Source organism: Narcine bancroftii, chromosome 5, assembly GCF_036971445.1.
Source record: "Narcine bancroftii isolate sNarBan1 chromosome 5, sNarBan1.hap1, whole genome shotgun sequence".
In the NCBI taxonomy this organism is placed as follows: domain Eukaryota; kingdom Metazoa; phylum Chordata; class Chondrichthyes; order Torpediniformes; family Narcinidae; genus Narcine; species Narcine bancroftii.
Window position 1 is genome coordinate 8,068,298 of NC_091473.1, and position 26,324 is coordinate 8,094,621.

At 41.6% G+C, this 26,324-nt stretch overlaps 1 protein-coding gene and 1 non-coding gene across 4 annotated transcripts in view; one reads left to right on the forward strand and one right to left on the reverse strand.

The window, feature by feature from the left end:
- The window catches only part of mtmr14 (myotubularin related protein 14), an 89,717-nt gene that overhangs the window by 11,903 nt on the left and 51,490 nt on the right, over positions 1-26,324 (reverse strand). For all 3 annotated transcript variants that reach the window (XM_069936666.1, XM_069936667.1, XM_069936665.1), the window contains exons 13-16: positions 22,640-22,676; positions 20,825-20,895; positions 9,668-9,723; positions 8,185-8,320 (exon numbers count right to left, since the gene is read on the reverse strand). In XM_069936666.1, coding sequence (XP_069792767.1) covers positions 8,185-8,320; positions 9,668-9,723; positions 20,825-20,895; positions 22,640-22,676 — 300 coding nt within the window. The remainder of the gene's footprint in view (positions 1-8,184; positions 8,321-9,667; positions 9,724-20,824; positions 20,896-22,639; positions 22,677-26,324) is intronic.
- Positions 4,068-4,181, forward strand: LOC138765575 (U5 spliceosomal RNA). The gene has a single exon (XR_011358571.1). It is a non-coding gene; the product is annotated as a U5 spliceosomal RNA (small nuclear RNA).

Consider the following 26,324-nt stretch of genomic DNA (forward strand, 5'->3'; position numbering starts at 1 on the left):
ATGACCTCTTGTATTTACCTTCCCCAATCTTAGTGAAAAAAGCTTACTCGCATCCACTCTCTCTATACCTCTCAATCTTGTAAACCTCTACCAAATCTCCCCTCGTTCTTATTCACTCCAAGAAATAAAGTCCTAACCTGTTTATTCTTTCCCTATAACTCAACTCCTGAAGACCCGGCATCTCATTCAATCTTACTGATAGTCTTCCTGTAGTTAGGCAACCAGAACTGCACACAATATTCCAAATTTGGCCACACCAGTGTCTTAAACAACTTCATCATAACACCCCAACTCCTATACTCAATACTTTGACAACCTTGTCCACCTGCAGCACCACCTTTAGGGAACAATGTATCTGTATTCCCAGATCTTACTGCTCATCCACACTCCTCAGCGCCCTTCCATTTACTGTGTATGCCCTACCTTGGTTTGCCCTTCCAAAATGCATCACCTCACACATGTCTGCATTAAACTCCATCTGCCATTTTTTGGTCCATTCTCCCAGTTGGTCCAGATCCCTCTGCAAGCTTTGAAAATCTTCCTCGCTGTCCACACCTCCCACCTTTAAGTCATCAGCAGACTTGCTGATCCAATTTACCACATTATCATCCAGATCATTGATATTTAATTTTTCTTTTCAGGGTCAAGAGGAACAAACACCAGAGGGAATATGTTCAAGGTGAGGAGATGAAAATTTAGATGAGACATCAGGGATAAGTTGTTTTTTTAAATTTAAAAGAGTTGTGGGTTCCCGGAATGGACTGCCAGGGATGGTACAATAGGGGCATTTAAAAGACCTGTAGATGTGCAAATAGATGCAGGAAAAATTGAGGGTTATGGGTGTGAGATAGGGAAGGTTTAGTTCATTGTGTAGATTTATATAGGTCAACACAACATCAAGAGCTGAATGGGCTGTGCTGTAATGTTCTATGTTCCATGTTCTCAATAAAGGTGAAGAAAAATGTAGAGAAGCATGCAAATTGAGGAATTACAAAGGAGTAATATCAAGATAAGTAGGAAAGAGAGACATTAAAACTGTGGTGGATATACATGTATCAACACGGATGCTGTTTTACAAAAATGGATCATTTAATGACAGTTGATGAAAAGAAACAAAATGTAATTCTAAGTACAACAAAACCATTTGTAGCTGAAGATGTACTCTTTGTAGTGGCAACAGAATGCATCTGGGACCAGCTGAATGATATGCAAGATGTGTTCTGCTCTTAGGATAAAACAGTATCTTTAATGTTTTCATTTTTGTTCTGTGAACTTAAAACAACTCTCTATCACCAGCCTCCGAGAAGGGGAGGTGAGAAAACCATTTCCTTGCTGTTTTGAAACTGTTTTTGTTTATACAGTGAATATTAATGATGCAACTGCAAAAATAATACCAAAGGAAAATGATCACAAGGAATAATCCAGAAGGTTCAGCTCAATCATTAGGTCTCACATACAAGTACATCTATTATGAAACCAAAATTTAAAAAAAAATTAAAGAAACCAGATCAGATGTCAGACCATTTGTTCACTCCCTCCAGTCTAATAACTCAAGCAGTATGGTTTTCTCATTAAGGTTTCAATAGAAGTGAATCTGGCCTGCCTTGACACTATGAATCTGGTTATATTAGTCTGCCAATTAATCAATCATCAAGCAAAATCAATAACAGTGGCAAAGAGAGAGACAAATGAAGGGAAATGGTACTCAGTGATTCTCAACCTTTTTCTTTCCACTCATACCACTTTAAGCAATTCCTGTGCCATCAGTGATCTGTGATAAGTATGGGATTACTTAAGGTGGGATGTGAGTGGGAAGGGAAGGTTGAGAACCACTGCTCTTGACCCAAATGTTACTGAAATATTTTGCTTGAGAAAAATTGTCATTGGCCCATTTCCTTTGGAGTTATGAAACCATGCACATAACGAGACAATTAGGTACAATTAAAACAGTGGTTTTTCAAATCTTTTCTGTCCACCCACATCCTATCTTAAGCAATCCCTTACTAATCACAGAGCACCTATGGCATAGGGATTACTTAAAGTGGGATGTGAGTGGAAAGAAAAAGGTTAAGAACTTTTGAGGTAGATGGACCTCTACCTACAGAATATTTCATCACTTTGTTGCTCATGTTGCGAGAAACAATCTAATGGCTCAAAACTTCACCTGATAGGTGTGTATAAGATAATGAAAGGCTTTGATTCTGTGGATGGCCAGAGGCCATCGTTTTAAGGTGCTTGGGAGGGGATTGCAGAAGGCAGGTTTTCCCCTCACTCAGTAAGGAATGCGCTGCCGGCAACAGTGGTGGAGGCAGGGGCAACAGGACCTTTTAAGAGACTGTTAAGCTAGGTACATGAAACTGAGAAAAATGAAAGGTTATGCAGTCAGAAAATATTAGGCATTTACTAGAGTAGGTTATTAGGTCGGCATAACACTGGACTGAAGGGGCTATACGGTGCTGTTCTTTGTTTTAATACCATCTTAAGCAGTGAGATGAATATTGGATCTGCAAAATTTATACACAAATGCAATAAATGTTGCTGGTTCTTCCACAAAGTTTACATTAGGGATACATAACACAAATGGCTATAAAATATCCATAATAATCATCCTTTTTTTTTTAAGATGATGAAATGTAGCCTTAAAAACCTACTCCATTTTCAAGACAGATGAGAAGGAAACAAAAAAAAAGGACAAACTGTCTAGAGAGTGGGAGCTGAGTCTGCAAAAGGGACAAATACTTTTTGTTAACCATAAAATTTAGATTATGTTTTTTTTAAAGTTGAGGCTCCATGTAATTCATCAGCCAAGACGGTTTAAGACCAAGATCAATGGAGTCCAAGGCATTTTTTGCATCAAATTTGCTTAATCTGTATTACTAAAGCTGTGCAGTAACATACAAGAGAATTTATTTATTACATTGAGAAGTAAATCAACCAAATCACAGCACAGTTTCTTGCTTAGTGAAATGTCAGCTAACTTCTTTGGTGTACTGATTCTCAAATAAATTCTGCCTGCACACAAAAGTTATCTAAATTTAGATGCTCTAAAAGTAATTCACTCAAAAAATTACAATAGAGATAAAAATATCTTTTGTCAGAAGATATATGTGGAATTAAAGTGGGATTAATATGATAGTTGTGACTGTGAATGACTTGGCCTCAATCCAAGCTATGCTGAAACCACACGCCAGTGTTCTTCAGAGTGCCACTGTCACCATTCAACTTGCCAAGCAACCAGCAATATGAACCCAAATTTTCATACCAGGCACGAAAAAATAGTTCATGTTTCATATTTTTATTATAATTGGAAAGATCTATGGACTGTAAATCTGTTCTGTTACTTCCGACTATTCTATTTCCTCGTTATTATTTCCATCCAACATCTATTGGCCCTCAGATTTAATGCAACTTCTGCTTTCATCAAAGTTGGGGATTTTTCCTTCAAGAATGCAGTGGACCTTTCTGGTCCATGACAATTATACAGCCTTTCCAAATCACCAATACACACAACGAATGTGGGCAACTGAACCAAGAGGACGATAGTTTTTCCAAATTCCACATCGCTTGGGGAGCGGAATTCAACGACATCAGCCTGGGTAAGAGTGAAAGGAATCTGCTCCTTTTGGGCTTTTGAGGGGAGAAAGGCATGCGATAATGTTCCAAAAGAAAAATAATGCTGCCTTACCTGATGTCCATTTCCAGCATCATCTGACATTCTTGCATGCCATTTTTTATTTAGTAGGTAACATGACGGTTCCAGATCTGCTCAGCATCATTGCCCCACCCCTCCCCAACCAAAAATGCATTCAAAAATCTGAATAAAAAGATATCATCCTACAGGTAGCATTAGTGCCAGTTTCTAATGTCCATGGACAACTGATACCAAATCATCTCCTGACATCAGATCAAATATGGGCAAGAAAACATATTGCTGGATAAAATAGTGGTGTGGCCAGAGCTGCTGTAACGACAGTGCTGCCGCGGAGAACAGCGCTCTCACAGGGTCCAACCGCCCAGTCTGACGGCTGTCAGTTCTGTACAGGCTTTAAACAATGGTTTTATTCAGTATACTCTGGTTTCTCTTCAGATCGTATAAATCTTTCGCCTTTTACTAAAGATTTCCGTGGAGAGGAACACTCAGAGTTTGAACTAATTTTTTGATGCCCTGCATCTGTGGGGCTTGTCATTAAAAAAAAACAAAAAAAAAAAAAAAAAAAAAAACAATGGTTTTATTCAAAACCCCTGCAACAGCGGAGTCTGGGTCCAAGATGGCAGTGTCTCTGATCAGCAGCACCAACGAGGGGTTGCAGATTCCAGAGAAGTGGCGCAGGGCACCAGAAAACAAGAGAATATCTCCCGTTCGAGAAGGAGAAGCAGAGGGGACAACCCGGGACGATGACCACAGTGGTGAACCAGTAAGGGATGCTGTAGCTAAACAACACACAGGCGGTTGGTGACTCAAGGCGAAAAACCCAAGCAGGCTGCGGACTGCTGGCAAATGCAGTCAAGGGATTCACACCAGGCAGTGGACTGCTGGAAACAGGCTCGAGACTAGCTGAAGGGGTAACAGGAATTGAAACCGGGATGGAAGAGGATGCCAAGGGCATTGAGAGTTTGCTGATCGTGTCAGAGATCCAGATCTGGTGATGGTTTGGACTATGTGGCTGTGGAAGGGCTGGAAGCAAATCCACGGACACTAGGGGTCTCCCTTTTGCTTCTCTTTTCTCTGAATGCAAGAGGACCTTCAGGTAATTTCTGCCAATGACGAATCTGTCTGCTCTACGGCAGACGAAAGCAAATTCCTTGTAATATTTTTACTGTTTTTATTACTAGACAATAAAGGAATCTTGAATCTTCCATTCATCTTCAGTTGATGAATTACTGTTCAACATTGAGCAATAATTGGAAGCAAACAAAGCATCAAAGGTTTAGATGTAATCTGGATTCATTACAAACGGCTTAGTAGTATCTGCATTGTCACAACTGCCCAGACTGGGTCTGAAACAGATGGGAATAATCCTAGACGACCTTGTCCTCAACAATCTACCAATGGCAGATGCATCAATGATATTGCAGTAGTGACATATATCAGGGTGCTCTTATCGACTACATTTCGGCATTCAACACCCTCATCCCCTCAAAACTGATCAGCAAACTCCAAGACCTGGGAGTTAAAACTCCACTGTGTAATTGGATCCTGGATTTCCCTACCTCCAGACCACAATCAGTGAGGATTGGTAAAAACTTCTTTCCCCCCACAATCTCCATCAGTACCAGAGCACCACAGGGCTGTACTCTTAGCCCCCTGTTCTATTCACTTCACACCTATAACTGTGTGGCCCGGTACAACAACAATACCATCTATAAATTTGCTGACAATACCATGGTAGTAAGTTGTATAAAATGAGACAATGAGTCAGCATACAGGAGAGAGACTGAAAACTTGGCTAAATGGTGCACCAACAACCACCTCACATTCAATGTCACATGTCACCAAAACCAAGGAGCTAGCAAATTGTGACCTTTAGGAGGGGAAAACCGGAGGTGTACAATTCAGTGATCATTGGAGGGTGGCAGGGGAACAGAAGTGGAGAGTATGAGCACATTTAAATTTCTGGTCACTATCTCAGAGGACCTTTCCTGGATCCAATGAACAAGTGCCATCGTGAAGAAAGCATGTAAGCGCCTCTACTTTCTCAAGAGCTTGTGGAGGTTTGGTATGATATTGAAAACCTTGTGAAAGGTTGTGTGAAAATGTGCTGACAGTCTGGAATGGAGGCACCAATACCTGAGTGGAAAGCCCTGCAAAAGGTAGTGGATCCAGGTAAAACATCATAGGTAAAACTCTCCCTACCGTCGAGAAAATCTACATGGAACGCTACTGTTGAAGAGCAGCATCAATTATCAAGGATCCACACCACCCAGGACACGCTCTGCCCTTACTGTTGCCATCAGGAGAGAAGGATAGGTGCCAGAGATTTGTACCCCCTGGTTCAGGAACAGTTGCTACCCTTCCACCATCAGACTCCTCAACAACAAACTAAGACTGTTAAGGACTCTTTTTACAATACAAAATAGAAACTCTGCCTGGCCCACAGGAAAAGGAATCTCAGGGTTGTAGGTGATGTCATGCATATTTTCTGACAATAATCCAAACTTTGAACTTTAAATCAACTCTGGTTCAATTACAAATGTAGGAGGGCATGCCAGTACAGCAAAAGATGGATATACCAGAAAAATTGAGGATCTTATGTTTGGTGAGCAGTAAAAACTCCATGCAATAGAGATAGCTGGCCTCCAGATAAAAGCTATACTCTCCTATCATGCATTTCACTTGCCTTTATGTTACAGCTACAAAAACTCACAAGCTCAACATTTTCCAGAATGAAGCAATACATTTGATTGGCCCCACTTCAACCCCCCCCAAAACATTAATTCACTTCCCCATCATCACAGCGAGTGCCTTCTACAAAATGCATAGCAGTTGCTGCCTGGATTACCCAAACTTTCAATCTCACCAAGACAGACATTGCAGAAAGTGTATTGAAGTGCCATGACCTGCAGGTTCCTCTTCAAGTTGCTCATCATCAAGATGGAAATTTTTCACTGACCCCTTATCATCTCACACTGTACATCCTCCAACTCCCCACCCAAGTACAACGTGTGAAAGATTGCAGATGTTTGAGAAATTGGAAGCTCACCACTACTAGGACTGCTCAATAAACACTGGGTTTACTAGTGACACCCAGATCTCAAAAATGAAAATCTTAAAAAGGTAATTAAAAACAGATTTTTAAATAGAAAATAAAAATCAATTCCTTTATCACTGTGGCGTTCAACTAAGATATTGAATAACATTGTGTGCGTTTATTCACGAATTTCCAAAGGCTACATTATAGAGCCAGCACCACCAGGCTGAGAAATATTTCCACAGGGAGTGAGAATGCTCAATGTCCAAAGGAACTGCTCACACTAACCATCAATACCCTCATATTTAGAAAGCAATATTTATTTTTTATATTTGTCCTGCGTATGTATTTGATAGACTGCGCGCCCGGTGGGCCAGACTGCGCGCCCGGTGGGCCAGACTGCGCGCCCGGTGGGCCAGACTGCGCGCCCGGTGGGCCAGACTGCGCGCCCGGTGGGCCAGACTGCGCGCCCGGTGGGCCAGACTGCGCGCCCGGTGGGCCAGACTGCGCGCCCGGTGGGCCAGACTGCGCGCCCGGTGGGCCAGACTGCGCGCCCGGTGGGCCAGACTGCGCGCCCGGTGGGCCAGACTGCGCGCCCGGTGGGCCAGACTGCGCGCCCGGTGGGCCAGACTGCGCGCCCGGTGGGCCAGACTGCGCGCCCGGTGGGCCAGACTGCGCGCCCGGTGGGCCAGACTGCGCGCCCGGTGGGCCAGACTGCGCGCCCGGTGGGCCAGACTGCGCGCCCGGTGGGCCAGACTGCGCGCCCGGTGGGCCAGACTGCGCGCCCGGTGGGCCAGACTGCGCGCCCGGTGGGCCAGACTGCGCGCCCGGTGGGCCAGACTGCGCGCCCGGTGGGCCAGACTGCGCGCCCGGTGGGCCAGACTGCGCGCCCGGTGGGCCAGACTGCGCGCCCGGTGGGCCAGACTGCGCGCCCGGTGGGCCAGACTGCGCGCCCGGTGGGCCAGACTGCGCGCCCGGTGGGCCAGACTGCGCGCCCGGTGGGCCAGACTGCGCGCCCGGTGGGCCAGACTGCGCGCCCGGTGGGCCAGACTGCGCGCCCGGTGGGCCAGACTGCGCGCCCGGTGGGCCAGACTGCGCGCCCGGTGGGCCAGACTGCGCGCCCGGTGGGCCAGACTGCGCGCCCGGTGGGCCTGTCTGCGCGCCCGGTGGGCCTGTCTGCGCGCCCGGTGGGCCTGACTGCGCGCCCGGTGGGCCTGACTGCGCGCCCGGTGGGCCTGACTGCGCGCCTGTTAGGCCTGAATGTGTGCCTGCACATTTTGCACAGAGGACCGGAGAATGCTGTTTCGTTGGGTTGTACTTGTGAAAGCAGACTTGATAAATTCCAAGCGAAATATCTGCATCATTAAGGCAAACAATGAATTTCACAAAACATTAACTTTCCACCCATCTGCCCTCATATGACATCGAGGCAACTAATAAATGGAGGAAGCAAATGCAAGGTACAAGCGAGCTTTAAAAAAAAAGCACAACTTACCAAGCCACCTGAGTTGATGGGCCTGTTGTTAGTTCCACTGCCTCATAGTGAAAGCTTCCTGTAGTAGTTGGAGACTCTTCCATGATGACAGAGAAATCGCTGCTCAGACTGGTGGTACTTCCACGGTCTCTATGTGCTAACATAAGCACAAATTAAGTGCAGAATTGATCTAAAGAATGCATCAGAATTGTACTAGCCCACTGTCTGATTCAAGCAGAAATGGTACCTCAACCTTCTGCTCTGAATGCCTGAGCATCCAGTTTTGAACATAGTAATTGGTCACATACATTTACAAACAGAAGAATTCTTAACTCAGTCACATAATCACATTCTTAAGCCTACATACTAAAAGGAGGGTTCTTTTAAAAATTATATCTTTGGAAATCTAAACTTTCTACACATTACATTTGTTTAATTTGGAGACATCTGTTGAAAAGCACCATTGGCTCTTTCCTTAGATTTTAGAGGCATTTTTGTTGGTAGAACTGCTCATTTAAGTAATCATGAATATTGCTGTGTACTGTTGGGAGTTCCAATAACTCAGAGTTGATTCAAGAATATAAAAACACAAATAAAAGCATACTTCTGGAGCATTTCAAGTCTCCAATGAAAAAAGACCTTTCTAATCAGGTTTTCACATTCAACTTGATTTCCAGTGAAGAAAAAAACAATTCCATTAGCTTTTCACGGAAACGCTGAATGAAGGATGCAAAGTATTGGCATATTCACAAATTGTCTTATTCAGGAAGCATTTCATGCACAAAGACTGGTGATAAAGAGACACACTGTCCAATAGGTCATAATTAACCAAGAAATAGGTGAATCACCAATGTGGATTCCTGCATTTACTTCTTCAAATGGAATTCTTCTATTTCAGCAAATGACTATGCAAAATAATCCTATAAGAATATGTGATCATGGTCAGAAAGCCTTGCTTATAGTGATAAAGTTAATGTTTTTTTGATGCCTCTTTATAATAGCAGCAAATCACAAAGCCCTTTCATAGCAGCAAATGGATCCTGTGAGTACAAAACGAGTTATGGATGACTCATTGCACTATTGAATAATTGAAGTTTAAACATACATATTATCAAAGTGGATATATTTGTTAATAGGTATACTGGGTATGGAATTTTCTTGAAAGAGTAAATATAAGCCATGTGAAATCAAATTACATAATGAATCACGTTATTCCCTTTTACAAAAAAATCTGATTGCTGCAGTGATCGCGATTCACGTCCGTTTTATAGATGGTAATTACTTATCCTTGGAATTACCTCATTTTTCTTAAATTAATGCAGCATTATCATTTTAAAATAAAAGTTCCTCTGCAGAATTCATATTCAAAGCTTTTAACTGTGTAGATATTTTTTAAAATGTTAATACCTGGAGCAAAGATTGCATTAAAATTACAACCGAAGTAAATACTAATAGCAATCTGTTTCTTCTTGGAAATAAGTTGATTTGGAGTAAATGTGCTTACCTAATATACAGAGATCATCCACAGGAAACTCAGCTTCTTTGTGTGTATTCTTTCTTCTGGAACAGAAAATGAACAAATACATTCAAATGGAACTGTAATTTCTTTATAGACAAATGATGTATGAAAATCAAGCAGGATCTGTTTTAAGTCTTTAATGAGATATACGTACATAATTTTAATCTAATTTTAAAACCACTTTCAGAATTGAACGTTGAAGAGGATTAAAGGGAAGGAATAAAACAAATAGTTGGGGCAAATCAAAGACTGCACTGATGTGGAAAAAGATTGTTGTCTGGGCACCATCCAACCAGATTCTGGATTTCTATCTGATACACTGACTCATCATTCCCTGTTCTTTGGCCAACAATGGAGACAACATAGCAAATCTATAACTGTTTCTGAGTCAAACATCACTGTGCAATTGAATGCGTAGAGATAGAGCAGGGGACCATGACTCTGCACAACATCCTATAAAATTTAAAAAGCGTAAGTGAGTTTGTTTACAGTTTTTTGTTTGCTTACATGTTTTACACTGTGTAGTTTTTTTTTATTAATTACCAATTAGTGGTAATTCTGCCGCGCCCACAGGAAAAATGAATCTCAGGATTGTATGTGATATCACGTATGTACTCTGACAATAAATCTGAAACCTGAGAAATTACAGTCATAAGAAAAAAAATTGGCTCACTAGAAGTGAAATCAATGAAAGATGAACTCTTGTAGATAAAGAATAATTGAATGTAAGAGGTAAACTCATAAACTGCTGCAAAAAAATATATAAACAATCCTCCTGGCTTTGACACCTCATTTCAGTACTCCGTTCAAAGCCTTTCATAAACGAGTGGAATTCAAGGGGTCACCATAAAAATAGGGAATTTCTCTCCTGGGCATAGAAAAAGAGTATGTAACTGCATTAATGATACAGTTATCTCATCTTGTCATGCTTAGGCGTACGTTACTTTGTTCACTTGGATTTCTAATACTTGCTGGGAGCACCTGGTCTGACCTCATAAGAGATGGCATATGGCTCCCATCTTTGTTCATTGCAGCCATCATTGGGGTCTGAGATCTGGTTCCATGACAAGACGAGATAGCTGCACATGGTAGGCTAAAGAGACTGATCCATTGTAGCCCAGTGGTTAAGACTGACAGGTAGAATTCTGGACCATTCATTAAAAATAGATCCTAACATGGCAGCTGGAATTCTAAATTTAAATTCAAATAATGAAATGCTCTGAACATGGTACACGTGGTTCTGCCTAAAGCCCCATCTGGTCATTGATGTTTTTCTGGGAAAGGAACCAGTCAAGTGTGACTCCAAGTTCACCAATATGGTTAACTTTTAACTAACCCCTTAATTCAGGGGCAATAAACATTGTATTTGCCATTGACATCCACATCACTTAATACAATAAATTAAATGCAGAGAGCTTGACAAATCAGTACTAAAATAGATTTAGAAAAGTGTAGCAGATACACTACCATGAATTATTGTTAAATATTAACTATACATTCTTTTGAAAAGAACAAATATATGTTTTGAAAAATACTTAAAGATGTGATGACTGTGCTGTGTTTGTGGTAAAGTGAGATCAAACTAACCTCACTGAACTGGATATTTCTATGTATTAAGATTCTATGGACAGCTCTGCTCCAGTTGTTACAGAATTATGTTATTATTAATCTTTACATTATATATTATTTTGAGTAAAGACTGTGGGTTTGGAAACAGGGGAAAGACAGAGAACGCCATTTTGAAGAGGTGCTGCGTCACCTACGTCTAGCTGTAAACAGCTAAAAAACTAAAGCTGATTGTTCCATTGAAATATTGAAAACAATGGACGTATGCTAAGAGAAATACCTGTGTAAATGGAAAGCCATTTGCTTCATAAGTGGTTTCTTAAGAAACAAAACTTCAGAGTCAGTAGAGATGTCGTCATGTGATTACGACACTTCAAGAAAGCATCTTTAATATAATGAACCCGTTTCATCTGAAGTCAGAAATGCAGTAACATTCTGTGAGAAAGGACTGCTATTGTGTTCTCCTTGTCAAGAGAGGAACACAGGATCAGAGGTTTCAGAAAAGATAGCCACTTCAACTGTCTTTTTTTTGTTGAGAGAGCAATACTAATGTGACCACTGTAATAGTCAAAACCTTTGCCTGGGTTTATGAAATCATCATGGAAATCACAAGTTCCATAACCTTCACCCAAGAAAGAGGAATTGTAGAAAAAAAATCATTTATATAGAAACATTTCTCTGAAAGCAACTCTACAGGAATTTGTGAGTTTTGAGAAGTCTGATGACTTGGTGCCTCATCGATTCCATAATTACTTTTCAACAACAGTTTAAAGATCGAGTTTCAGCACAAAAGATTTACACTTAACTTTAAAACAGGGTTAAGTAAGATTTTATATTATTAATAGTTATTAATAAAAATTATTGTTTTGATGATACCATGGTCTTGGTGAATTTCTATTGCTGCTGGTCTATGATGTAACACAGTGTACAAATTGCAGAACAGAATCAAACAACTTGAGAGCCACTGCATATATGGGATGCACAATGAAGAGTTATACATACAGTTGAAATCACAATCACAACTGATCATTCTCCTACTCCCTAGGTTTTCTCAAAGTGTGACAAAAGGGACAGGTAAGGAGACAGAAGATTATTCTTCTTTTGGAGAGAGTTAGAGTTAACACAAAATTAACAATGAGAAAAAAATGCAGGTGGTGAGACGTGCTGTATATCATGAACACTCCAAATTAAGAAAGATGAAGCTCACTGCAAAATTGTGAAAGGCAATTCCAGGTGATTTATGATAGATACCTGATGCAAGAATCTAGAGAATAGCAGGAATTGAGTAGTACAGAAAACAGAAGAAAAAAGGGAGATTCAAAACTCAAAAAAAAAACTAATGATTTACAAACAGCATTTTTCCACTTGAAGTTGGAAGCTGGCTACAGTGTCCACACTGTACCATAATATTTCAAATGAAACATCTGATTTATTAGAGCAACGAGAAGGTCGAGGACTCAGCACGTCAAGTAGCATCCATGGAGAGAAACAGACAGTCTGCCAAAAAAACAAGCACCATGCAGAAGTTTTGGACAGGAGTCTTTTTGAGTCTGCTTGATTTGGTTCTCTTGAGATTCAACCATCTGTAGCACTTGTGTTCCTGATATTAGAGCTTTGTTTTGAATTTTGGAGCCCAGCAGCTTAAGATTTACACCTGAGACACTAGCAGAGAGCACTCCTCTACTGAAGAGGTTTACATATCAATAGAAGTCTGCAGTGCACAGCCAATATTACATTATTAAATATTCATCTCTAATTTCCACAATGCATTCAATGAGCATTGATCTCACTAGGCTTTCTCACCTCCCCGCCCTATTTATTGTGGTTTCATTTTTGAGCAACTTTTTTGCTGAGATCTGTTATCTGTAACGAAAACACAGAAATGCTGGAGGAACTCAGCTGGCCTTGGAGCATCTATAGGAGGTGAAGATGCACAAGATATGGGAGCAGAAGTAGGCCCATTGAGTCTGCTCTGCCATTCTAATCAGGAGTAGATCCATCCTCCCACTCAGCCTCACTCTGCATAAACCTTGATGCCCAAACTATTCAAATACCTGTCAATCTCTGCCTTAAATACCCCCAACGACCGTGCTTCTACAGGTGCTCATGGCAATAAGTTCTACAAATTCAGGACCCACTGAATAATTTTTTTTCCCTGCATCTGTTTTAAATTGATACCCTTTTATCCTGAAATTATGCCCTTTTGTCTTCGACTCCCCGTAGGAAACATCTTTGCCGTATCTACTCTATCCAGGCCTTTTAGCATTCAAAATGCCTCTATGATGACCCCCTCATCCTTCTATACTTCAACAAGTACAGTACAGTCCAAGACCAGACAATTGCTCCTCATATGCTAACCCTTTCATTCCTGGTATCATTCTTGTAAATCTTCTGAACCCTCTCCAAAACCAGCAAGTCTTTTCTCAAACAAGGTTCTGACAACCCAACTCCAAGTAAGGTCTCGACAATTTCAAATCTAATCTACCACCTCTCCTTGAATACCTAGCGTATGAATCTTCTGGGACCTTGTCAAAGGCTTTACTAACGCCCTTGTAGACAATGTCCACAGCCTTCATCCACCTTCCTGGTAACCTCCTCAAAACCCTCCACAAGATTTGTTAAAAACAACCTATCATTCACAAAGCCACGATGACTATCCTTAACCAGCCCATGATGTCCAAATACCTATATATCCTGTCTCTTAGAACTCCTTCCAATAATTTACCAACTACTGATGTCAGGCTCACCCTACCTATAATTACCTAGTTTATTTTTGGAGCCTTTTTTAAAAAACGGGACAACATGAGCTACCCTCCAATCCTCTGGCATCTCACCCACCGCTAAGGATATTTTGAATATCAGCCAAGGACCCTGAAATTTTTATAATAATCTCCCTCAAGGTCTGAAGGAACATCACTGGCCCAGGTGATTTATCTATCTTTATTCGCTGTAAAGCAGCAAGCACCTCTTCCTCAATCTCTATCTGCTCCATGACTCTTCTGTTTGCCTCTCTTCTTTCCTTATCCACTATGCCAGTTTCCAGAGTAAATACTGATGCCAAAAAAAAAACAATTTAAGATCTCCCCCCACCCCAATTTCTTGGGGCTCCACATATAGTTGACCACTCTGATCCTCTACGGGACCAATTTTGTCCCTTACTATCCTTTTACTTTTAATATACCAGCCTGAGTCCAGTCTCTCCAATGTAGAGGAGACCACTTGATGCAAATGACACCTGCAGATTCACAAGCAAAAAAGCATTGCTTCACTTGGAAGGATTGTTTTGGGTCTGAATAGGGGTGAGGAAGGAGGTGTGCGAGCAAGTGTAGCATCTCCTGCAGTCACAGGGGCAGGTATATTTTCACTAAAATCACATCGTCTGCAGACTTTTCTGTTTCACTGTTATTTGTAATATTCATGTACAACTGCTGCACTGGAAGTTAACTCCTAATCCCTGATACCCATCATTAGTTTCAAAAATGTTTAAATTTTATACAATTACTTCTAATAATACACTGCCCTTGGCTGTGTCATGGTCACGTACTTACCTTCGTCAAGAGGAGGAGAGTGAGTGTGTCAGGATCACCTGTGTGGCAGTGAGCCACTGAGGTCATCAGAGTTTAGCTGGGTGGTGTTAGGGGAGTTGAAGAATGCAATGTGGCGTCTAGTGAATAATAAAAAATATATTTCATGATGTGCTGAAAGAATTCCTTCGTTGACCTGGTTGGAATCGTGGTGGTCAAGGACGTGGTAGAGGCGATGGATGGCGTATTTGTTAGAAGCATCGGAGATTTGATGCTGCTGCCTGGTCCTGTCGGCCACCTTGCAACTTCTACAAATGGCAGCCGGGAAACAACCAGGCCTTGCAGCAGAGGCAACTGTGGCCCATGGGCATGCCAGCCGCCATCTTTTCCTCAAAGGTCTCTCGGGGTGTTCAATTTCTTATCAATTCCAGTGGTTCCTCCAGCCACGGAAGAATGCAGACACCCAAATATGTCATGTGTTTTTTCAGCCACAAATGATTCTCATGTTCAAACATATGGCTAGAGGTCACTCGCATTGGATTTCTATCTCAAGAAACATTTTAGGAGCAAATTTTCTTGTCATATTTTTCTTTGTTGGTGGATTTGAGGAGAAAAAAAAAAGTCCCTGCGTCGTGGACCAGAGCTTGATTGCAAGTGAGCTGCAGCTGTCGCTCCTCCAATGTTGTTAGCTCTCTTCAACCTGGCTCCTGCCCTTTCCGGGGCTTGCACAAGTGTTTCCCTCGCCTAGTGACCCCGTTGTATCGTCATAAAGATATTAAACAAACAGTAACCCACCACATAGACTCAAAGTCCTCCAGTGGTAGTAGCATGGGCTCGTAGATTACCCCTGGACAGTCTTAAAAATCCACATGCAAGAATTGGACATAGTCCGCGGATCTGACAGCTGCTGGGCTTCACCACTGGATACAGTTCCAAAATACATCACCTGGGGATTGACGACCTTGTGGTGATTATCATGCCCTGAACAATTCCAACGTGCCTGACCGATACAACATCCCCAATTTACAAGACTTTTCAGCAAACCTCCACGGCAAACATGTATTTGCAAAAATAAATCTAGCATGTGCTTACTATCAGATTCCAGTTGATATCGTGAAGATAGCAGTAATTATTCCTTTCGGCATGTTTGAGTTTGTGCGAAAGCCATTCGGTCTACGGAATGCAGCTCAGACATTCCGGCGGTTTATGGACCATGTACTTGCGGCCTCGATTTTGTGTTTGTTTACATCGACGATATTCTAGTCACGAGTGTGGATGAAGTGGAGCACAAGCGCCACTTTATCTCATTGTTTCAGAGGCTTCATGAGTTTGGCACTGAGATCAATTCCAGTAAATGCATTTTTGGCACTGCTGATCTTATATTTGTAGGGCATAAAGTTAGGCAACATGGTATTTTACCCAAGGAATTGAAAGTGTGAGATTCGAGAAATTCCAGTTCCAACATTTTTTGGGCATGATGAATTTTTATCACCAATTCCTGTAAATATTTCAACATCTTTATTATCCCTTAATGAACTATTAAAAGGATCCGATCAGTCTGTGTCCAAAAGACCATCAACTTTTGGAGATGATGCTGTGCTTGCTTTCAACAATGTAAAGACTACACTTGCAAATGCCATGATGCTTGTATATCAAAAGCCCAATGCTCTACTCTCTTACCGCACATGCATCTGTCAGTGGAATAATGAATCCGCAGGTCATTGGAACCTCTGACATTTTTTTCAGCCAAGCTGCCACTGGCTCAGGCAAAGTATACCATGTTTGGTTGAGAACTGATAGCCATCTATCTTGCAATGAAACAGTTCCACTTTTTATTGGAAGATCGTTCTTTCACTATTTATACAGACCACCTGTCTCTTATGCATACTCTGAGTACAAGCACACATCTCTACTTGCCCAGGGAGATTCGGCACTTGGACTTCATCGAATAATTTTCATCAGACATATAGCACATCTGAGGAAAAGCGAATGCCGTGGCCAACGTCCTGTCAAGGCGACACTGTCGCCTTACATTCAACTACTGCCATCAATTTCACTGCCACACCAATCCCGATCTAATACGGATCAACTCTGATGTCCATCTTCAAGATGTGACCCTGGATGAATCAGGTGAAAAGTTAGTTTGCGATTTTGACACAGCCGACGGCTATGAGATGGGAGATTTTTGAGTCTCTTCACAATCTATTGCATCCTGGTAGAAAAGCATCAAACTAGTTACGGAACATTTTACCGGTTTCATGTTAAACAGGATGTTGGATAATGGGCAAGGACCTGCTTGCTGTGTCAATGCTCTAAAGTCTCCAGACACAAAATCCAAGCTGGGGGATTTTGTTGCTCTGAATTCCATTTCCAGCACGTGCACCGAGACATGGTAGGCCCACTTCCGCCATCTCAGGGATACACTTATCTGCTCACGTGTGAAGACTAGTCTACCAGGTGGCAGGAGTCTGTTCCTATCATTGACATCTCTGTGGAGACCGACCCTAGGGCTTTTGTGGATCATTGGATTCCATCTTTTGGTGTTCCAGTCACTATTGCAACATATCGAGGGTCTCAAGTCAGCGCTGTTCCGAGCTCTCAGTGATCTTCTGGACACTACCCGTACCTGCGCTACGGCTTACCGTCCACAGGCCAAAGGCCTCATTGAGCTCTTCCATCGACAACTAAAGGCAGGTGGTGATGCATCTACGTGGAGAGAACATTTGCCCATAGTCCTCCTTGGAATATGTACATCTTGGATGTTCAGCGGCAGAGCTAGTATCTGGCATTACGTTAACCTTGCCAGGTGAGTTTGTGTCTCTGAGACAAGTACAACCCTCTGTGATCTGGCTAGTTATGTTGATCGTCTTTGGGAAAACATAAGATTCCTCCAACCTACTCCTACGCAGCTGGAGTCACCTGCAGTACTTGTGCTGGATGCTTTACAACACTGTACTCGAGTGTTTGTTCGCAACGATGTTTTTAGCAAACCACTTCAGCCCGTTTATGATAGTCCTTTTCAGGTCGTATGATGCCAGTCGAAGACTTCTGTGATCAACAGGAATGAAAAAGCTGACACTGTTTCCATTGATAGGTTGAAGCTGGCGTATATTGGCTGGCCACTTTCTGCCATTCGGAGAACCAGTCGCATCCTTGCCAGTCGGACTGTGCATCGCCTGTCTTGCACTATTGTACAAGGTCTAGCCAAACTGTCAGCTCTCTGGACTGTTACATAGCAGGACAATTCCAATCAGTCACCTCGTTGCATGGCTCAGAGGCTAGGGGTGGGGGGCTGTCGTGTTCAAGTATTTACCTTTGTCAGGAGGAGGAGGGTGTCAGCAGTGAGCCAATGAGAAAGTCAGAGGAGTTTAGCTGGGTGGTGTTTGGGGAGTTGAAGAATGCAATGTGAAGTCTAGTGAATAATACAAAGAAAGTCGACTTCATGCTGTGCTGAAAGAAACCAGTGAGTGTATTCTTCATTTCTTTGTAAGCTGTGGTAAATCAGTGCCATTACAGCTGTCCGACAACACATTAGATTGCAAGCAGTTTCTTGCTTGAAGTGAAGTGCTCTTTTCACATAAGCAAATATGCTGATTAACAATCAACAATTTGCTCCTTCTAGCACTACAAACCTTGCAAAGATAGAAGAGATAACAAATAGTCAGTGTCAAGAAAGAAAACTGAAAATTTGCCATATGACATTTAAAGGCAGACAGAATAACAATGCTTTTAGGAAATTATGATAAGGCAGCAATTCCATGAAAATTCTTTACAATGCTGCCAAAAAATAACACTCAGCATGGGGTCTGAGATAATTTCACATTTTAGTAAAGGTAAGGAGAATGAGACTGAGATAGTGATAAATGTTAAGCGAGCACGTTACTGTAGATAAAATAAAAAAATAAAAACAGCCTCTTTATCTGTCAGGAGACATTATTTTGGAGAAAAAGGAAATACAAAAAAATCAATCATGTTTTGTCTTCTTGGAAGGTGCACAGTATCAGCTACAAATAGTGGAAAACCACAGGGCTGGGATGAATGATGAGCTTGAGGAAATTAGCATTAGTAGAACATTAATGTTGCTGAAATTAAAAGGGACAAAGTATGACCAATCTGCAGGACGAGTGTCCAGTTTAGGATATTGAACGTCGCAGCTAAGGAGGCAGTGTAAGTGCTGGTTGTCACCTTCCAAAATTTCTAAAATCTGGTACAGATCGGTAACCCCACTGTTTCAGGAGACAGAGCAAACAGACTTGATAGCCTGATTTGTTGCAATAAGGAAGTGGCAATAGGGCATTTAAAAAATAATGAGTTTCCAGTAGTGGGCAAGCCCAGGACTAATGCACTGAGCCTCAGAATAAAAGGACACTCTTTTAAAACTGAGATGAGGAGAAATTTCTCTAGATGCTGGTGGATCAGTGTAATTCATTGCCACAGACTGCTATGGAGGCCAAGTCATTGACTAGTGGAGGCTGCTAGATTCTTGATTAATAAGGGCAAAGGTTATGGGGAGGTGGAAAATGGGAATGGAAGAATGCATCAGCCACGATTTAAATGATGGGGCTGACAATATTGATATATAGATGCGAGCAGCATCAATACTCGTTTATGAAATAAAAGAAAAAATCATATTTTATAGAGATGAAGGTTATAATCAGCAGATTCAATTTGAGTGAACTGACTGATATCACGTACCTTGAAGAGCAGCTCAGGCCCAAATTAGCAGTTATATTTTGATTTTAGTTTAGACTGACAGCACAATAACAGGTCCTTTAACCCCACGAGCCTGTGCTGCCAAATTATACCCAAATGAGAACCCCCAAGACATTTTGAAACGTGGGAGGAAACCAGAGCCCCTGGACGAAACCCATGCAGGCACAGGGAGAATGTACCTTTCAGACAGTGCAGGATTTGAACTCCAGTCCCGATCACTGGCCCTGTAACCCCTACACTAACCATACCGCTGTATCTTTACCTCCATGGACACTGCAAGATCTTGAGTTCCTCCATTTTTGTGCTTTGACTATAATCACAGTATCTGCAGACTGTGTTTCACCTTGTGTATCTGGGCCTCTTAAGGTGCTACATGAAAGTTAATTGAACAAAACTAGAGCACACAATACAGGAGTGAAAGCAAAGCAGGACCAGGCGGGTTATTTTGTGTTGGGAGATTGTGGCCAGTGAGATGCAGCAGCTATCCCTGATCTAAACAAATTATTTTTGACCAAGCAAAGTATTCAAATTTCTACTGTGGGCTTGAGGGGAAAATGCCAAGGGATTTTGAAGGACATGGGCAAGTTGAATGGATACCACAAGTACAAGAAATTATGAGGGGTATAGACGGGCTTTTTACACTGAAGTTGGGTGAGAGAAGAAACAAAGGGCATGGATATAGATGACACTTTCCATGTTCTATTATTTTCCAATTTCAAGACGTGTCATCTTCAAAGATACACAAGGACGATATTCCGAATTACTATCTTATCACTCCAATAGACCAAACTTGGTGGATGCAGTTTTATGAAGCTTTAATAAACGGATAAACATTTTGCATAACTCTTCATCAGGATTTTCATAATGATGGATAAACAAAGCATTCAGCTATATTAAAAAAAAATACAAAACGATAATAAGAAATGATTAAGACACTTTCAAAGAAAAGTATTTCGAGCTCACGTATCTGTCATGGTTCTTTGAAGAATAAGAAAGCAAGCTCTGAGTCTGCGTGGATATTATGACATATGACCTCATAATAACTATGGTAACACTACAAACAATACTTATCCTTAAATGGATAGTCATAAAATTACTAAGCCAAAACATAAGGTTTGAACCTTTCAAATGAATTCATGGCGAGTCCCTCCACAGTTAAAATCCTTGGTTCATCAATTCAGAATTTACACTGCAAAACAGTTAAGCTGCTCTATTGAGAAATAACACATTTTGCTCTATAAAAGAAAGCAGTTCTGAACCTTCTGTCACTATAGTTTGTGTGTTACTTACCCTCTGGACCCGTCCTCCAACAAAGATCAAGCAAGAAAAAATCCCTTACCTTGGCCTTTTTGCTGCAGAGAACTCCTCTGAGGTGATATGCTTCAAGAAATTGAAGCAAAAGAAAAATATCTAGGAGGGAAAAAAAAGTGCCTGTTATTCAAATTTAAAGTTGAAAGGACTTTTCATAATTCTATTATTAACGTGTCCCAATGTAAATATACAAAATTAGAATGGTATCATAGACTCATTTAAACTATTGCAAAACCAACAAAGTTTGCTTTAGTATTTGAAACAAGCAATCCTGTTCTATATTCCAGCTTTGTTTTATTTCGGACTTCTAACATTTCTCTATTTTCAGATATATTTTTCCTTTGCATACTGCAATCCGACTGAACAGTACAACAGCACCATCCACTGGTTACAACGGCTTTTGCAGAACAGGATTCTTTCGAAAACAAAATCAATGCACATTTCTTCCTGTCCAAGGAGATCAAAATTGCAAATTTAATAATCTCAGTCTTTTGCTTCAATGGGATTCTTCCTGGCATTGGACTGCAGTGGGTTTGGTCATGCTTACGTTTAGTCAACTAAGAACTTCAAGTTATCCACCACTCAGCATATCTCCAAGTTTTAAACATGTTGTTTGTGCATGTTCCAAGAGAACCTGGAGATCAGAGACCGTAGTAGAGTCCAATGGTAGAGCATTGATGAGCTGAAGAGGTGTATGGCATAAGTATCTGGCTCCTTTACTTGTTTGGGGGCTTGGACCCTGTCGATGCGAATAAGTAGCTATCGCATATTTTGACAGACAAGTCGACCAGCGTACAAGGTGACCCCCATTTTTCAGCATAATTTAAAGGTATATCCAGCGTACAAGTCAAACCCCATTTTCTGGGCTGTCCAGGCCTCCCAGGGACAACCCATTTAAAAAAAAAACGCCCCAATCGCAAGTAACAAAGCTGTAAGGTAGGAGCAGTTATGGTGGCGCCCAGCAGTGGGGAGGTGTCAGGGAGCAGCAGCGCCGATGGCGGGGAGGTGCTTCCAGCATCGACTTGTATGCTGAATTGACATCCACCTGAGTTTTTTTTCAGTGAATTTAAGGTCTCAAAAGTATATCCAGCTTACAAGTCGACCCCCCATTTTGGTGAAATCTTCTCAGGTTTTCATGACTCACTTATTCGCTGAAATATACTGCAGTTTAATTTGCTTTATTTTCACATTTGTAATTATTTTTACTGGTACTTAGGGTCATTTTCTAATTACTTTTTAAAAAATTGTTGCAAGGTGGTTACATGAATGTTTGCACTTTGATGCTGCCACAAAACACCGAATCTCGTCACAATAAATTCTGATTCTACATTTTAAATTTTTTTTACCCTGCTCAATCTATCCCCCACACACCGCCCCTTCCCCCCCCCCCCCCCCCACCCACACACAATTTAAATCCATTGAGATTGTTTCTGATCAGAAGGTTAAAAACTTATAATAATTCTAAGTGCTCAACAGCAACAGCTGATAAGTTTTCCAGGGATGGGGACTTTATATCCCCAACCTAGATCTGCTCACTATACAGATCCCACTTGGATACGATGGGATAGAATACGGAAAAGATTAATGGGAGCAGGAAGCAAATTGAAACAGCAGGCCATTCAAAAGCAAGACATCAGTTTTATTGCTGACCTAAATTTTAACAAGGCCTGACATATCATAATTCTTCCATAATGCAAATTGGATTAACAAACTGTCAGCTTTTCCTTAATCAGAAAGAGTCTTTACGATAAATAGAATAATAGTTCAAGCTAATCTTATTATAACAAATATCCATCCATAGAGCCAATTTTTCAAAGTATATATTTTTAGTTTTTAAACTTACCTCCTCCCCTTTGCTGAGTCTGTCAGATAACATGTGTCTGCAAATACATACAAAAACATGCAATATCACTCATTTCATACAAAGACATTTCCACAAGCCTGTTAACATTTACTCCTTTAGACTGTTATATTTTAAACGGTCAATATTCCAATTTTGTTATTTAAAATTAAAAACACCTCCCCAATCCAATGAGAAGATTATGCCTTGGAGGTGCAAAGCCCATCTTTTGCAATTCGATGTGCACATACTAACTTTTAAACCAAACAGTGCTTTGACTGAAGATCAATTTTTAAGGTGCCTCTTCTGTTTCCTCCCCCCCCCCCCCCATGTGGCACTTCTTCACCTTCATCCTAAATACTTCTTCTCACTTTTTGCCCATTTGTTTGAGGAGAACGTCTCAAAAGGGCAGCACAGTTGGCGTAGCGGTTAATACAATGCTGTTACAGCGCCAGCAATCGGGACTGAGGTTCGAATCCTGCACTGTCTGTAAGGAGTCGTACGTTCTTCCAGTGTCTGCATGGGTTTCCTCCCACTGTTCAAAAACGTACTGGGGTTGCAATTAATTGGGTATAATTGGATGGCATGGGCTTGTGGGCTGAAATGGCCCGTTACTGTGGTGCATGTCTAAGAGTTAAAGGATTCTTAAAAGGACATATTTGGGAGGGGTGGAGCAGAAGAGAGCAAAAAAAAACATGATGACACTGATCAAAAAATCCTAATTCAGAATATGGACAAAGGAGGCTATTTGGCCCTTTGCGTCTACTCCAACATTCAGCAAGATCAAACTGATCCTTTCTCTGGCACTTCTTTTCTCGAGTGATTCAACATCCTTCAAGTCCACAGATATCCAGAAATCTGTTTACCTCTGATCGTATTCATATTTCATTAAGATATGAAACAAGGCCATTTGGCCTTAATCTAAGCCAGTTCTCAGTTCCATCAATGCTATTTGCTCAGTTAATTCCCTGTAACTTATTCTGTCACCCAACAGCTACTTACAATAGCAGTAATTTTACAGTAGCCAATCCATCTGACATACAATGCATATTGGGTTGGGAAAGGAAAGTGGAGCATCTGGGGAAACCCCTCCAGTAACCTGGATAATGTGCAAAGTCCACGCTAAAAACACTAAGTTTCATGGACTGGAGCTGCTTAATGTCACCATGCCTTCAGTCTTGAATACAAACCAAGCTCAAGCTGTCCTGGGTAGAGAATTCCAGTTAGTGTAGTAGTTAGTGCAACGCTATTACAGGGCCAGCGACTGGGTTCAGATTAAGCACTCTTAAGAAGTTCTCCCAGGACCTGTATGGGTTTCCTCTAGGTGCTCATTTCCTCCCACTCTTCAAAATGTTCGGGAGTTGTAGGTTAATCATGGGGGGACTTTAACATGCGCATAGATTGGGTGAATTAGGTTGGTTAAGGCAACTGCAGGAGGACTTCATAGAATGCATATCTGATGACTTTCTTGACCAGCAATAACCAAACTTGCAAGGGAACAGAGAAGGCTGCAGATGCTAGAATAAATAAAACACAGCAGGGCAGACAGCATCCAGTAGAAGCAGTAAGTCAACATTTCAGGTCAGGACCCTTCATCAAGACTGGTGAAAGAAAGGAATGTTCAGAGATTTGAAAAAAGGGGATGAGAGAGGGGGAGACTAGTGATTGGCTACAGGGAGAGAATGGGGGGGGGGGGGAGAGATCTATGATAGGCTGAAGAGAGAGAAGAATAAAAGGAAGGAATGCATGGAGTGTCTAGGATGAATGGAGGGGGAAGGGAGGTTAGGCAGTATATGGAGAATAGGTAAGGAGAAATTGTGAGGGGAAAAGAAGGGGAGAGGGAGGATGGAATGAGATGGGGGAATAAAGAAAGGGGATGGAGGGTTAAAGGAAGTTGGAGAAATCAATGATCATGCCATCTGGTTGGAGGCTACATAGATGGAATACAAGGTGTTGTTCCTCCTACCTCATCTCGACAGAACAGGCGGTTATGGATGGACATATCAGTCTGGGAATGTGATGTAAAACTGGGAGATCCCACTTCCTAAGGCGGACAGAGCATGGGTGCTCATGAAATGGTCTCCCAGTCTGCATCGAGTCTCGCCAATGTACAAAAGGCCACACCAGAAACAACCGGATGCAGCTTACCAACCCAGCAGACTCACGGGTGAAGGGTCATCTCACCGAGAAGGACTGTCTGGGGTCCCGAATGGTGGTGAGGGAGGTGTAGCACTTGTTCCGCTTACAAAGGTAAGTGCCAGGAGGGAAATCGGTAGGAGACGATGAGGGGGATGAACGGACAAGGGAGTTGCGAAGGAAGCGGTCTCTGCAGAAAGCAGAAAGTGGTGGGGAGGGAAAGATGTCCTTGGTGGTGGGATCTCGCTGGAGATCGCGGAAGTTGCAGAGAATTATATATTGGACGTGGAGTCAGGTGGGGTAGTAGGTGAGGGAACTCTATCCCTAGTCAGGTGGAGGAGGATGGAGTGAGAGCAGATGTGTGTGAAATATAGATGAATATGAGGGGAGAGTTGATAGTGGAGGAATGTGCTATCTTGGATCTGGTCCTGTGCAATGAGACAAATAAAATTAGTGATCTTGTAGTTAGGGAACCTCAAATTTATCAAACAAATGGAGGGTGCAAGAGTTCAATCTAAAATAAGTTTGTTACACTAAACAAGGGTAACTACAAAGGGATGAGGGAGGAGTAAGCCAAATGGAGGGATGGTTGAGGAACAGTAGAGGACTTTCAAAAGAGATTTTTCACAGTGCTCAACAAAAGTATATTCCAGTTAAAAACAAGAACAGCAAGGGCAGGGACAGCAGTCTTGGATAATTAAGGAAATAAAGGAAGGTATCAAACTAAAAGCCCATGGATACAAAGTCACCAAGAGCAGAGGGAAACCAGATGACTGGGAAACCTTTAGGAAACAATGAAGAACCATGAAGCAAGTAATAAAGTAAGGGAAGACAGACTTAGAGAAAAGATTAGCAAAAATATAAAAATGGACAGTAAAAGCTTTTATAAATGTCTAAAGCAGGGGTGTCAAACTCAAATTCACGGAGGGCCAAAATTAAAAACTTGGACTAAGTCGAGGGCCGAACTAAATATTTATTCCAAATTTTCAACAACATCTGCATGTTTTCTCTTCTTTCAACATATGTAATGTTAAACTTTTTCTTATTAAAATAAATGTTTAATAATAGTTTTGGATAAACTCTTTCCAGAAGCATTAAGAAATGAGAATAAAATATTCAATAAATAATATTTCTCTATAGAGGATTTGTCAAATGTTGCTAGTGTGCTGTCGAATAGTAAAATCTGAGGGCTATTGAGAATGTGGGAGAATAACATGATTCCTGAAACAATCAAATGGGTGATTGATTGTGGGCATGAACTCTAGCAGGGTTATTTGCCATGCCCTTTTTCCATTGGTGCAGATATCCTTTGATTTACACACTTTTCAAGTTTTATGCCTAATGAGCTTGTATCCAGGTGCAGGACCATTTTTAACCAGGAATATATTTATCACTGTGACATGAAACTATTGGAAGATCGTTTTATCCTGAGATTAAAGTTCATAATCCTTACTCAGGCCTGTGTGCGGGATGGCGGGGTTTGCGGGCGATCGGGTTGGATAACGAGTGCGGGGGCATCGGCTCTCGCTGCAGGGCGGCATTTCGGCGGATC